This window comes from Ovis aries, chromosome 20, assembly GCF_016772045.2.
Source record: "Ovis aries strain OAR_USU_Benz2616 breed Rambouillet chromosome 20, ARS-UI_Ramb_v3.0, whole genome shotgun sequence".
Taxonomy (NCBI): Eukaryota; Metazoa; Chordata; class Mammalia; order Artiodactyla; family Bovidae; genus Ovis; species Ovis aries.
The window spans coordinates 9,944,935-9,957,456 of record NC_056073.1 but is presented as its reverse complement, the minus strand read 5'-3'; the positions used below and the strand labels follow the sequence as shown (position 1 = coordinate 9,957,456).

The window sequence follows — 12,522 nt, the reverse complement described above, 5'->3', positions numbered from 1 at the left end:
AGAGGCTGTACATGTAGATTATGCTTAGAATCTAAATGTATTGTTCATATTCTGTCGTAATGAAAAAAACCGACTGGTTTTATGTTTTGATCTGAAATTTTAGAATTTTAAAGTTGGAAGGAATGTTAGCTGTTCTTTTTTCCCCCATAAGTTAATATCCATGTGACATTCAAAGAGCTGATTGAAAGATTGTTGCAACAGCTATGCTTGTAAAGGCCTATCAAATTTTTCAGAATAAAAGATGAAGAATTTCACTTGGATTGGAGAGTCTAAAACTGTTTTTAAAAGTGTTTAAAAATGTGTAAGGAAAGATTTCATGTATTATTCTACTTTCCCTGCATGTTTAGCTTCTCTTAACACACACTGTAGCCAGTGATTTGTTAAAGGAAATGGGCTACATAGGGCTCTGTAGTATCATGTGGACTGTGGTTTAAGAGATTTGAACTAAAACACATGGAGAAAGGATAAGAAAGGAGAGAGAACAAGTGATAACATGAAGACTATCTATCACTCTGAAGTTAGTTTTCAGTTATTTCCTTGGAGAAGTGTAAACCATACCCCCCTGCCCTCCATCTGTAAGGAATACAGATACAGGAATCATGCCATATGAATCATCAGTCTTATGTCTGTTGTGGTCATTTCATAGGTGACTTACTGTGTGTATGGGCACACACACATTTTTTTCAAAGAATTAGGGAGGCTAACCAAGAAATAAACCATATAGGATATTGTGATGGCTGTTAGATTCTGTTTCCCTATTACTTGACCTTGTAATGTTTGTCATTGTGCCAAATTTCTCTCTTAATTTGGGAACATTATAGTAAAACTGTAGAAATAGTCTGTATGATCTCCTTAGCAATTCAGAGTACCTTTTTTTTTTGACCCTAAGTAAGAACAGTTTGTTTTTTTTAACTATTGAAATATCTTAATAGATTTTGAATTTCAAGTTCTAAGATGTTTTCCAAACATCACTGTATGGTTTCTCTGTAGTTTCTGTCCACTGAGTTCCTATTTTACTCATTTCTCCCTTTATCCTTAGCCATTTCTCTCTGCCCTTCCTCCTACTTGTCTCCCAACTGTCTCGGTTAACGGCATTATTTGCTGCTTCTAGAGATTGAAAAAGATAAAGCGCAGAGCACTGAGTTAAGGTTTAAAGAGTTATGGCATTCTCCTGCCTCTCTTCTCTTTTCACAACACAGGCATAACTGTATGGAGCTACTTATCTGTGATTTTCTTTGTATCTGGGTATACTGCTTTTTCTCTGGAGCACTGTCCTTTCTCATTTCGAAGTATCACAAGGACTCTGAACTAGAAGTTAGTCATAGACTTCAGTATAAATGGGTTCGTTCTACTTCCGTGGGTGGTGAGGGGTAAAGAGTGATTAAGAAGGAACAGCTGATCTTTACATAATATTAACATAAGTCAGTGTTGTTTTTGGCCACCTATGTGACCTACTGTGTTTTTAGGATCCTTTTTTTTTCTGGTGTGTATTTTACCTCTTTCGCTAGCTTTTCTTGTTCATAAGGCACTCTAAATGTGACTCTTGATTAATTTTCAGCCTTTTTTCTTTATACCATCTCCCACCAGATTTTTTTTTCACATATCCTTTTGCTATTTCACCCAGTTCTTTTTGTTTTTAAGCTATTAAATGTTTGATCATTTTTATATTACTACTTGCAAATTAAAACAACATTGTTGTTAAATTGTAATGCTTCTCTCATAGGAAAGTTAATAATAAAGCTAGGAACTTGAGAATAACTTAAAATTCTCTTTTCTGGTGTGTTTGTTTAAGCAATCTGCGTGCTAAAATATCTTATTTTGGTATATTTCATATATACAGAAATAGAATAGTTTGAATCCTCAGAGATCCATTACCCATTCCCAGATTTATCAACTCATAACCAATGTTGTTTTGTATCTCCTGATAATTTTGTGACCAGTCTTAAATATATTATTTCATCTATAATTATTTTAGAAAGTATTTCCAAAAGACAGAGACTCTTAAAAATACAACCCCAACATAGTTGTTATTCCTAAAAAAATTGGGGACCAGTTTCTTAGTCCCTTTATGTAGTCAGTGTTTCAGTCTCTCTAGATGTCTCTTTTTATTTTTATTTTTTAAATTCTTTAGTCAGAGTCACATAAAGTTTTTAACAGTTCGTTTATTATTTGGCACATCAAAATGTTGCAGGCTCATTTTGTATATTTACTATCCCAGACCTGGGGTCAGCCATTTATGTGCAAAGCCCTAATTCCTTTTAGTGGGAAATGGAGGACAGAATCTAAGCACAGCACACAGTTTGCCACTGGGTTGGTTACGGCCGTCACTTTTATGATTTTTCAATCTTCTGCAAAGAGCAAGTACCTTCATTCTCTTCCTCCCCTCCCTTTTTTGTGCCACTTGGAAGTTGCCCTTACAGCTTACTCTTGTGGGTCTGTGGGTTTGTTTGGACTATTTTTTCTTTGTGTGTTTCATTTTGGATAGTTTCTGTTGCTGTGCTTTTGAGTTTACTAATCTCATTCTGCAGTGCCTGATCTGCCATTTATCCCATCCACGGTATTTTTCATCTCTCACTTGCTGCTTTTCATCTCAGAAGTTCAATTTGGGTCTCTCTTTTTCTTCCAGTTTTATTGAAATATAATTTGATAATTATCACACACACTGTGATAAGTCTACTAAAGTTATATTATCATACCGAGATGTTAAAAGTTGACTGTGTTCTCCACACTGTACATTTCACACCCATGACTCATTTATTTTGCAACTGGAAGTGTGTTCTTAATGGGTCTCACCTATTTCTTTCTTCCTCCAACCGTCCTCCCTCTGGCAACCACCTGTGTGTTCTCTGTATCTATAACTCTGTTTTCTGGTGTTTATTTGTTTTGTCTTTCATATCCCCCATCATTAAGTGAAACTGTACAGTGTTTGTTTTTATCTCTCTCATTTATTTCACTTAGAAGCACACCTTAGGTTCATCTGTTTCACAAATGGCAAGGTTTCATTGTTTTTATATTAATATGTATACACCACCTCTTCTCTGCGTCTGTCTCTTTTTAAAAATTTTTCGTATCTCTTCAACATATGGAATACTGCTGTTTAATTTCCTTGTCCGCTAATGCTAGCAAGTGGGTCAGTTCTGGGTCAGTTCTAAATGATTGATAATTCTAATTTTCAGATACATTGTCTTGCATCTTTGTTGCCTGGTAGTCTTTCATTGAGACATTGTGATTTTTACCTTGTTGGCTGTTGGATATTTTGTATTCCTTTAAATCTTGAGCTTTGTTCTACAATGCAGTTATTGCCAGGAAACAGTTTGATCCTTTTCAGATTTTACCTTTATGATTTGTTAGATGGCTAGGACTAATCATTGCTTCCACTGAGGCAAGGTTTTCCTAAATATTCTGCCAAATGCCCCATAACTATGATTTTTTCCAGGTTTTCTTTTTTTTTAATTGGACTTTCCTGGTGGCTTATATGGTAAAGAATCTGCCTGCAGTGTAGGAGACCTGGGTTCGACCCCTGGGTCAGGAGACGGGAATGGCTACCCACTCCAGTTTCTTGCCTGGAAAATCCCATGAACAGAGGAGCCTCGTTGGCTGTGGTCCATGGGGTTTCAAAGCTGACAAGACTGAGTGACTTTGACTTTCTGTTCATAATTGATACACAGCATTGTACAGCATGATGATTTAATAGATGGATACATTGCAGAATGACTACCATAATAAGCTAACAGCCATCACCACGCAGTTACGTCTTTCTCGTGTTGAGGACTCTCAGCAACTCTCACATATACAGTATTATATTATTAAGTATAGTCACCATCCTGTACCTTACATACTCAGTACTTGCTCATCTTAGAACCAGAAGTTTGTACCTCTGAACACCATCACCCACTTGCCCCACCTCCCACCTTTGGCAACCACTAGTCTGTTTACTGTGTCTCAGTTTGTTGTCTTATTTTGGTTTTAGATTCCAAATATAAGTGAGATCATACATTTGTCTTATTTGGCATAACAACCTCAAGGTCCATCCATGTTGTCAGAAATGGCAGGGTTTCCATCTTATGGCTGAATAATATTCCATTGTCTATGTAGACCACATTTTCTTTATATTCATCCATCAGTGGACACTTAGGTTGCTTCTGTGTCTTGCTATTTGTTTTGCATTTCCCTGGTGATTAGTGATGTCAACCTAATCTTTTTGAAAAAAAAATGTCTTTTTCATGTACCTGTTGGCCATCTGTATGTCTTCTCCAGAAAAATGTGTTCAGATTCTTTGTTCTTGTTTTAATCAGACTGAGATCTTTTCCCCCTGTTGAGTCATATGAGTTTTTAAAATACTTTTTATTAACTCCTTGCCAGATCTTTGATTTTTAAGTATTTTTCCCATTCCATAGATGGCCTATTCATTTTCATTTTGTTTCCTTTTTTTCTGCAGAAGATTTTTAGTTTGAAATAGTTCTTGTTCATTTTTGCTTTTGTTGACTTTGTTTTTGGTGTCAGATCCAAAATATCATCGCCAAGACCAATGTCAAGGAGCTTACCACCTGTGTGTTCTTTTAACAGTTTTATTGTTTCAGGTCTTATGTTCAGGTCTTTAATACATTTTGAGTTGATTTGGGATATAGTATAAGATAACAGTTTAGTTTCATCCTTTTTCAGGTGGCTGTTCAGTTTTCCCAGCATGACTTATTGACGTTACTGTCCTCATTGTATATTCTTGGCTCCTTCGTTGTAAGTTAATTGATCACATACGTGTGGATTTATTTCTCACCTATAACTGAAGTTTCCTAGTCTTCCTGGTTGGAGCCCTGTGGGGATGCTGGGCACTGTTCCCTCTAGCCCTTTCAGATGGTCCCCCCCCAGTGGTTTCCTCATATGCCTGTGCTGATTACCTCTCTGCTGAGTGTTTGAGGCGGGCTGCATTGCAGATCTTCAGGGCTCTCTTTCTCTACAGCTCTCTCCTCTCTAATGCCTTGTTCTGTGAACCATAGCTGCTGCCTTGATCTCCCAAGACTAGTTCCATCTGTTTAACTCAAGGTGCTTGCCTGGAAAGTCTCAAGGCAGTAAGAAGACAGTAATCTGTCAGAGATCACTGTCTTCTTTGCCTCATATCCAAGGTCATTAAATCTGTTGTTTTATGTATTTTGCTTGATTTTGTTGTTGTAGCTTAAAGCAAGAGGGTAAACCCAGACCCTGTTGCTCTATCTTGACTAAAGAACTTCCTAGACGTATGTTTAACTCTAAGAAATTACCGACCAGTTTTCTAAAGCGGTTGTACCATTTTACACTTTTGTTAGTGTAGCATGGGAGCTCCAGTTGCTCCATATCCTCACCTACATTTAATCGTGTTTTTCACTTTGCTGGATCTTCTTTGCTACACAGGTGTTTCTGTAGCTGGTGGCAAGCAGGGCCTTCTCTTTGTTTCAGTGTCCAGGCTTCTCATTGCAGTGGCCTCTTATTGTGGAGAACAGGTTCTGGGGCATGCACGCTTCAGTAGTTGTGGTTCCCAGGCTGCAGAGTACAGGCTGAATAGTTGTGACGCTTGGGCTCAGTTGCTCCACAGCACGTGGGATCTTCCTCGACCAGGAACTGAGCTCATGTCTCCTGCATTGGCAGGCAGATTCTTTACCACTGAGCCACCAGAGAAACCCTAATCTTTTTAATTTAGTCATTCTGGTGAGTTTGAAATGATATCTCACTATAATTTTGATTGTATTTTCTAAGGTAGTCAATGGACACAAGTTTGGGTAAATTCTGGGAGTTGGTGATGGACAGGGAGGCCTGGCGTGCTGCGGTTCATGGGGTCGCAGAGTCAGACACGACTGAACAACTAAACTGAACTGAACATGTCCATTTTTAAATCTTTAATTGAGAACAGTTTCTTTCATGCATTCACCACCACCACCCCCTACTGACCTCAAAGAATCCAGGCCAGTTGTATTGTTCCTTAATTTGGTTTGCCTGATAGTTTGCTCATGATTAAGTTCATTAATCATTTTTGTCAGGTACACTACATTCTTTCTCATTGTATTATATTGGAGGGTACATGATGTGAATTTGTGCTTATCATTGGTGATAATATGTTTGATCACTTGGTTAAGGCAGTCTTCTGGATTTCCCTGTTTAAAAGTACCTTTTTCCTTTTATAATTAGTAAGTAGTCTGTGGGGTGATAGTGTAACTCCATGAGAATTCTTTCTTCCCAGCAGACTTTATCAATAGTTTTAGTATTCATTGATTCTTACCTTAAACAGTTCAGTTATTACTGTAGTGATTGTAAAATGGTAACTTTTATTTCTATCATACTTTATATATTTATTAATTGGCCAGCTTTGCGCACTGCAGAGGGCGAAGCAAGTCAGCTTCTTGTTCTTTGAAAATGCTGACATTTACGCTTTGTAGGTTGTTCTGGTATATTGTTTTCTGTAGCTAAAGCAGAATTTATTTTTCCTTGCACTGATACTAGGAGAGTTGGAATTGTTACCTGGACATTAGGGAAGAAGCTAATCAACACCTCAAGCCTAGTGCTTTCACTAGCTTTATGTACATATTTCACTCTTATTTTTATCACTGTTTAGATGCATAGTTTTATTGATAAACCAGCCTGCACCCCACCCCACCCCCCTGCCGAGTTTTCCATATTTTGGGTGACAAAACATTAATTAACCTTTGAAATTTCAGAATATTGACAGCTAGATTTTTTTTCAGGTAAACCACTGTAACTTTTAATGCTGAAAGAATACAATAATAATTTCCTTGGGGTGGAACACAGCTTGTCGTGCCCTTTTCTTCTGTCTCCCTTTTCCTCCTTAACAAACTCCTAGATATCTGCATGGTATTTGAAGTTCTGGGGCATCATCTACTCAAGTGGATCATCAAGTCCAATTATCAAGGGCTTCCTCTGCCTTGTGTCAAAAAAATTATTCAGCAAGTATGTGTCCTACTATTTTCTATTTTGTCAAGGTTGTACACCATTTATAGTTATTACAAAATATTTGCTATATTCCCTGTGTTGTACAATATATTGTACTTGTGGCTTATTTATTTTATACATAATAGTTTGCATGTGGTAATTTTTTTAGTTTCTTAAAGTGTCTGGAGTTTCCTATTTCCAATAGAATTTTTACTTCTAAAACTTAAGTTTTTTAAATTGCTGAAATTGTTTATTCAGCCTCTAGGGTTTATTGTGTTTGTTTTTAAATGTTTTAGCACAACCATTTCCCCCAGGTTCATCTTCTGTATTAATTATTAGATGGGGAGCTGTGTTTAATGCCTGATTTTAGAATTTTGGACCCTTATCTAGAAGTTCTGGTTGCAAAAATGGATTGTATATTGATAAAGAATACTTTGTCAAATTACTTCCAGCTCTTTATATAACATTATTCATGAGCATTTTCTCATATTATAAACAGCTTTCAATATACAGTAAAGGAGTTTTTATCATCAGGAAAGTAGTAATATTTCAATGGCAAACAGTTTGTTTAACTAATGTGTTTTGTTGGACAGAGCGCCAAACTGAGAAGCACAAGACTTCAGTTCTTCAATAAGGAAATTAAAATTTAAACATACCTAAATCTCTTTCATTGTCACCTACATTTCAGTAGTTAAAGGACATGTCAACCATTTATTCTCAGTCTCTATACTGTACTTAAAGAATATCTTCAAATAGAATTAACTCTGTAAAACTTGAAAGACCATTTCATTGCAAATAAACTCTTTCCTTTGTTTATAGTTTAAAATTAATCTCTCTGGGAAAGTTCTTTCTAAAAATAGAAAAAGCTTTCTTCTCTGTAGGAAACTACCATATCATTTTTATATCTTTATTTTTCCCAGTGTTGTACTGTAGCTTTTTCCTTCTCTAGGAAGGCTTGTATTCCGTGTTTGCAAGTCTGCTGCTCTGTTCCCATTCAGGTGTTACAGGGTCTGGATTACTTGCACACCAAGTGCCGTATCATCCACACTGACATTAAACCAGAAAACATCCTGTTGTCAGTGAATGAACAGTACATCCGGAGGCTGGCTGCAGAAGCAACAGAATGGCAGCGCTCTGGAGCTCCGCCGCCTTCCGGATCTGCAGGTATATTTTCTTTGGGGACTTGGTTTTCATTAGAAGTTAAAAGTTCCTGTTTTTATTCTATTACCTGGCAGTCAAGTAAAGCACCACTAATTCACTTAATAGTAAGGTACAGTAAGTACTTATGTAAGAAATAATTCCAGACTCCAGACTTTTTTATACTGAGTATTATTTCCATAGGGGAAGAATACTATGCCTTTTAGGTTCAAATATGTTGTATATTATAAAACCTGATTCATGTTACAATGTTTTCTCTTGTGATTTGATGGTCTTTTTTTTTTTTGGTGTTCATATATGCTGACCTGTGTGAATTAGTGATTCTTGTGCAGTGGCATGATAGCATTGCTGTTAAAAGTATGGGTTTGAGCACTGGAGTGGACATACCTGTTTTGAATCCTTGGGCAAGGGATTTGACTGCATTTTTCCTCATGCATAACTTATTGGGATTAAGTTTCACATGAAGCAATTAGTAGTATGCCACACAGTATTATGTGTAAAATAAATGGTGGCTACTATGATTACGATTGATTTTTTTTTTTTTCTGTTTGTGGTATAGATTTTAATTTTAATAATTTAATTATATTTGAGGAACTCTCTTGATCCTCAAGGTAAGGTATCAATTGTCCATACACATCCCTTAAAAAAAAGAATACCTCCACAGGGGCAAGGGGCAGCTGTTCAGTGGGCATAGAGTTTTCATTTTTACAAAATGAAAAAGTTCTAGAAATGTTCTGCAACTATGTGAAATGAACACTGCTGAACTGTATACATTACAGTGGTTAAAAGGGAAATTTTATGAGTTTCAGTTCAGTTCAGTCGCTCAGTTGTGTCTGACTCTTTGTGACCCCATGAATCACAGCACACCAAGCCTCCCTGTCCATCACCAACACCCGGAGTTTACTCAAACTAATGTCCATCAAGTCGGTGATGCCATCCAGCCATCTCATCCTCTGTCATCCCCTTCTACTCCTGCCCCCCATCCCTCCCAGCATCAGAGTCTTTTCAAATGAGTCAACTCTTCGCATGAGTTTCAGTTTCAGCATCAGTCCCTCCAGTGAACACCCAGGACTGATCTCCTTCAGAATGGACTGGTTCGATCTCCTTGCAATCCAAGGAACTCTCAAGAGGCTTCTCCAGCACCACAGTTCAAAAGGATCAATTCTTTGGCTCAGCTTTCTTCACAGTCAACTCTCACATCCATACAGGACCACAGGAAAACCATAGCCTTGACTAGACGGACCTTTGTTGGCAAAGTAATGTCTCTGCTTTTGAATATGCTATCTAGGTTGCTCATAACTTTTCTTCCAAGGAGTAAGCATCTTTTAATTTCATGGCTGCAGTCACCATCTGCAGTGATTTTGGAGCCCAAAAAAATAAAGTCTGACACTGTTTCCATTGTTTCCCCATCTATTTCCCATGAAGTGATGGGACCAGATGCCATGATCTTCGTTTTCTGAATGTTGAGCTTTAAGCCAACTTTTTCACTCTCCTCTTTCACTTTCATCAAGAGGCTTTTGAGTTCCTCTTCACTTTCTGCCATAAGGGTGGTATCATCTGCATATCTGAGGTTATTGATATTTCTCCTGGCCATCTTGATTCCAGCTTGTGCTTCTTCCAGCCCAGCATTTCTCATGATGTACTCTGCATAGAAGTGAAATAAGCAGGGTGACAATATACAGCCTTGATGTACTCCTTTTCCTATTTGGAACCAGTCTGTTGTTCCATGTCCAGTTCTAACTGTTGCTTCCTGACCTGCATACAGGTTTCTCAGGAGGCAGGTTAGGTGGTCTGGTATTCCCATCTCTTTCAGAATTTTCCACAGTTTATTGTGATCCACACAGTCAAAGGCTTTGGCATAGTCAATAAAGCAGAAATGGATGTGTTTGTGGAACTCTCTTGCTTTTTCGATGATCCAGCGGATGTTGGCAATTTGATCTCTGGTTCCTCTGACTTTTCTAAAACCAGCTTGAACATCTGTAAGTTTGTGGTTCACGTATTGCTGAAGCCTGGCTTGGAAAATTTTGACCATTACTTTACTAGTGTATGAGATGAGTGCAATTGTGCAGTAGTTTGAGCATTCTTTGGCATTGCCTTTCTTTGGGATTGGAATGAAAACTGACCTTTTCCAATCCTGTGGCCACTGCTGAGTTTTCCAAATTTATGAGTTTATTTTACCACAATTTAAAAAAAATTATTTTTTTAAGGAAGACTGAAGAGTCTACCTTCCAGCTAAACTAAACTAATATCTGTAACATACTATGTAATAAATTACTGTAACTGTTGATACCACTTTCCTTTTAAAACTGACAAGTGCCAAGAGGAACTAGTCTTAGGTAAGAGATGAGATGGTTGTTGGCTATCATTTTCCATTCTAAGCACTACATGGGAATGGGATTTTAGCAACATTAATAGTGTGAATTGGGCTACCCTGTGGATCAGTGGTGAAGAATCCGCTTGCCAGTGAAGGAGAGGCAGGTTCAATCTCTGGGTTGGGAAGATCCACTGGAGAAGGAAATGGCAACCCACTCCAATATTCTTGCCTGGGAAATCCCATGCCTCGTGGGCTGCAGTCCATGGGGTCACAAAAGAGTCAAACACGACAGCAACTAAACAATAGTGTAAATCAGAAAGGGGAACTTGGTTCTTTGCATATATATACTGATGCTATCTGGAGAGGAGTTTATTTAAATTTATTTTAAATGTGTCAGCTTTTCTGTGCATTGTTCTTTAAATGTTATTTTTTTAATGCTGTTTCTAACAGTTGCTTAACAAACTATACAAAAAAGACTTCACTCTGGTAGGGTGTCTTAGTTTATATTGCCTGCTGAATGCCAAGATTCTGACTTAGTTTTCTTTTCTTTTCAGTCAGTACTGCACCCCAACCTAAACCAGTAAGTATAAGGTGTTTCTACATTTAATTCTGATCTACGGGCAATGGGCAGGGGTTTTAGAGTTTGGAAAACAAAGAAAAAATGTTCCTGTGCTTCTGTAATTTTCTCCAGTAAATTCCTATGTGTCTTCAGCAAGTTTGTACTGGTGAGGCCTCCATAAATTGGAGCGTGTATGAGAGTTAACCAGCCCCACAGACTGTTCTGAGGACCGAGATTTGTTGTGTATTTTGTTATAATTTGGTTTTATAAGAGTATCTGCATTTTTTTAGTTAATGAAAAACTTAAGTGTTGTGTTAGGGAAATAGTGGAATTTAATCAGGAAGTAATTAAAATTAATAGTTATCTCCAACTAGGGGTAATGGATTAGCCACCTGAAGGCTTTATCTGTTTGTAATCTCCGCCCAGGCTGACAAAATGTCAAAGAATAAGAAGAAGAAATTGAAGAAGAAGCAGAAGCGCCAGGCAGAATTACTAGAGAAGCGAATGCAGGAGATTGAGGAAATGGAAAAAGAGTCGGGCCCCGGGCAGAAAAGGCCAAACCAGCAAGAAGAATCAGAGAGGCCTGTTGAAAGACCCTTGAAAGAGAACCCACCTAATAAAATGACCCAAGAGAAACTTGGTATAAATAGAGCATCGCAAATTACTTTATAGCAAACTTTAATTTATCATTGTTATATCATGTAGTGGTTTCATGCGTACACAGCATCTCTGGGGGTGTCCTTACACAGTAAGAATACAGAACTTGTCATAAATGTTAGGGAGGTAATATTCAGATGTAATTTCTAACTTTTCTCAGGAAATGCAACATAGACCTTTTTTAGCAGTTGGGTAAGAATTAGAAGATCTTTGTCCTTCCATGAATAGGCTTTCGATATGCAGTCATGTTTTTATGTCACTCTGTATAAGTTCTGGAAAATGTTTTAATCTTATGGAGAGATTTTTTTTTCTCTTTCATGCATATGCATACATGTACATCCTTTTTGTCTGTTTGTTCCTTAGAAGAGTCAAGTACCATTCACCAGGATCAGACACTTACAGGACGTGGTATAGAGGGTGGTGCAGCAGAAATTAATTGCAATGGCGTAATTGAAATCATTAATTATACTGAGAACAGTAATAAAGAAACATTGAGGCTTAAAGAGGATCTACGTAATGCTAATGACTGTGATATCCAAAATTTGAAGCAGGAACCTAGTTTACTAAGTTCCCAAAATGGAGACAGCAGCACATCTCAAGAAACAGACTCTTGTACACCTGTAACCTCTGAGGTGTCCGATACCATGATGTGCCAGTCTTCATCAAATGTAGACCAGTCATTCAGTGAACAGGACATCAGCCAACTTCAAGAAAGCATTCGGGCAGAGATACCCTGTGAAGATGAACAAGAGCAAGAACATAATGGACCACTAGACAACAAAGGTAGTTTCCCATTACTCCTTCCCTCTATGAGATAGTCATGAATTTCTGATATGTCAGACACAGACAAATAATGTGTGTTACCACTTCTATGTGGAACCCAAAAAATAAATGAATTAGCAAAACAGAAATTGACTTA

General features: G+C 37.6%; 1 protein-coding gene across 1 annotated transcript in view; it reads left to right on the top strand.

Annotated features, from left to right (window-relative positions):
• Window positions 1–12,522, top strand: part of SRPK1 (SRSF protein kinase 1) — a 67,776-nt gene that overhangs the window by 36,762 nt on the left and 18,492 nt on the right. The window contains 5 exon segments of the mRNA XM_015102678.4: window positions 6,827–6,933; window positions 7,914–8,079; window positions 10,942–10,967; window positions 11,373–11,586; window positions 11,967–12,386. Coding sequence (XP_014958164.3) covers window positions 6,827–6,933; window positions 7,914–8,079; window positions 10,942–10,967; window positions 11,373–11,586; window positions 11,967–12,386 — 933 coding nt within the window.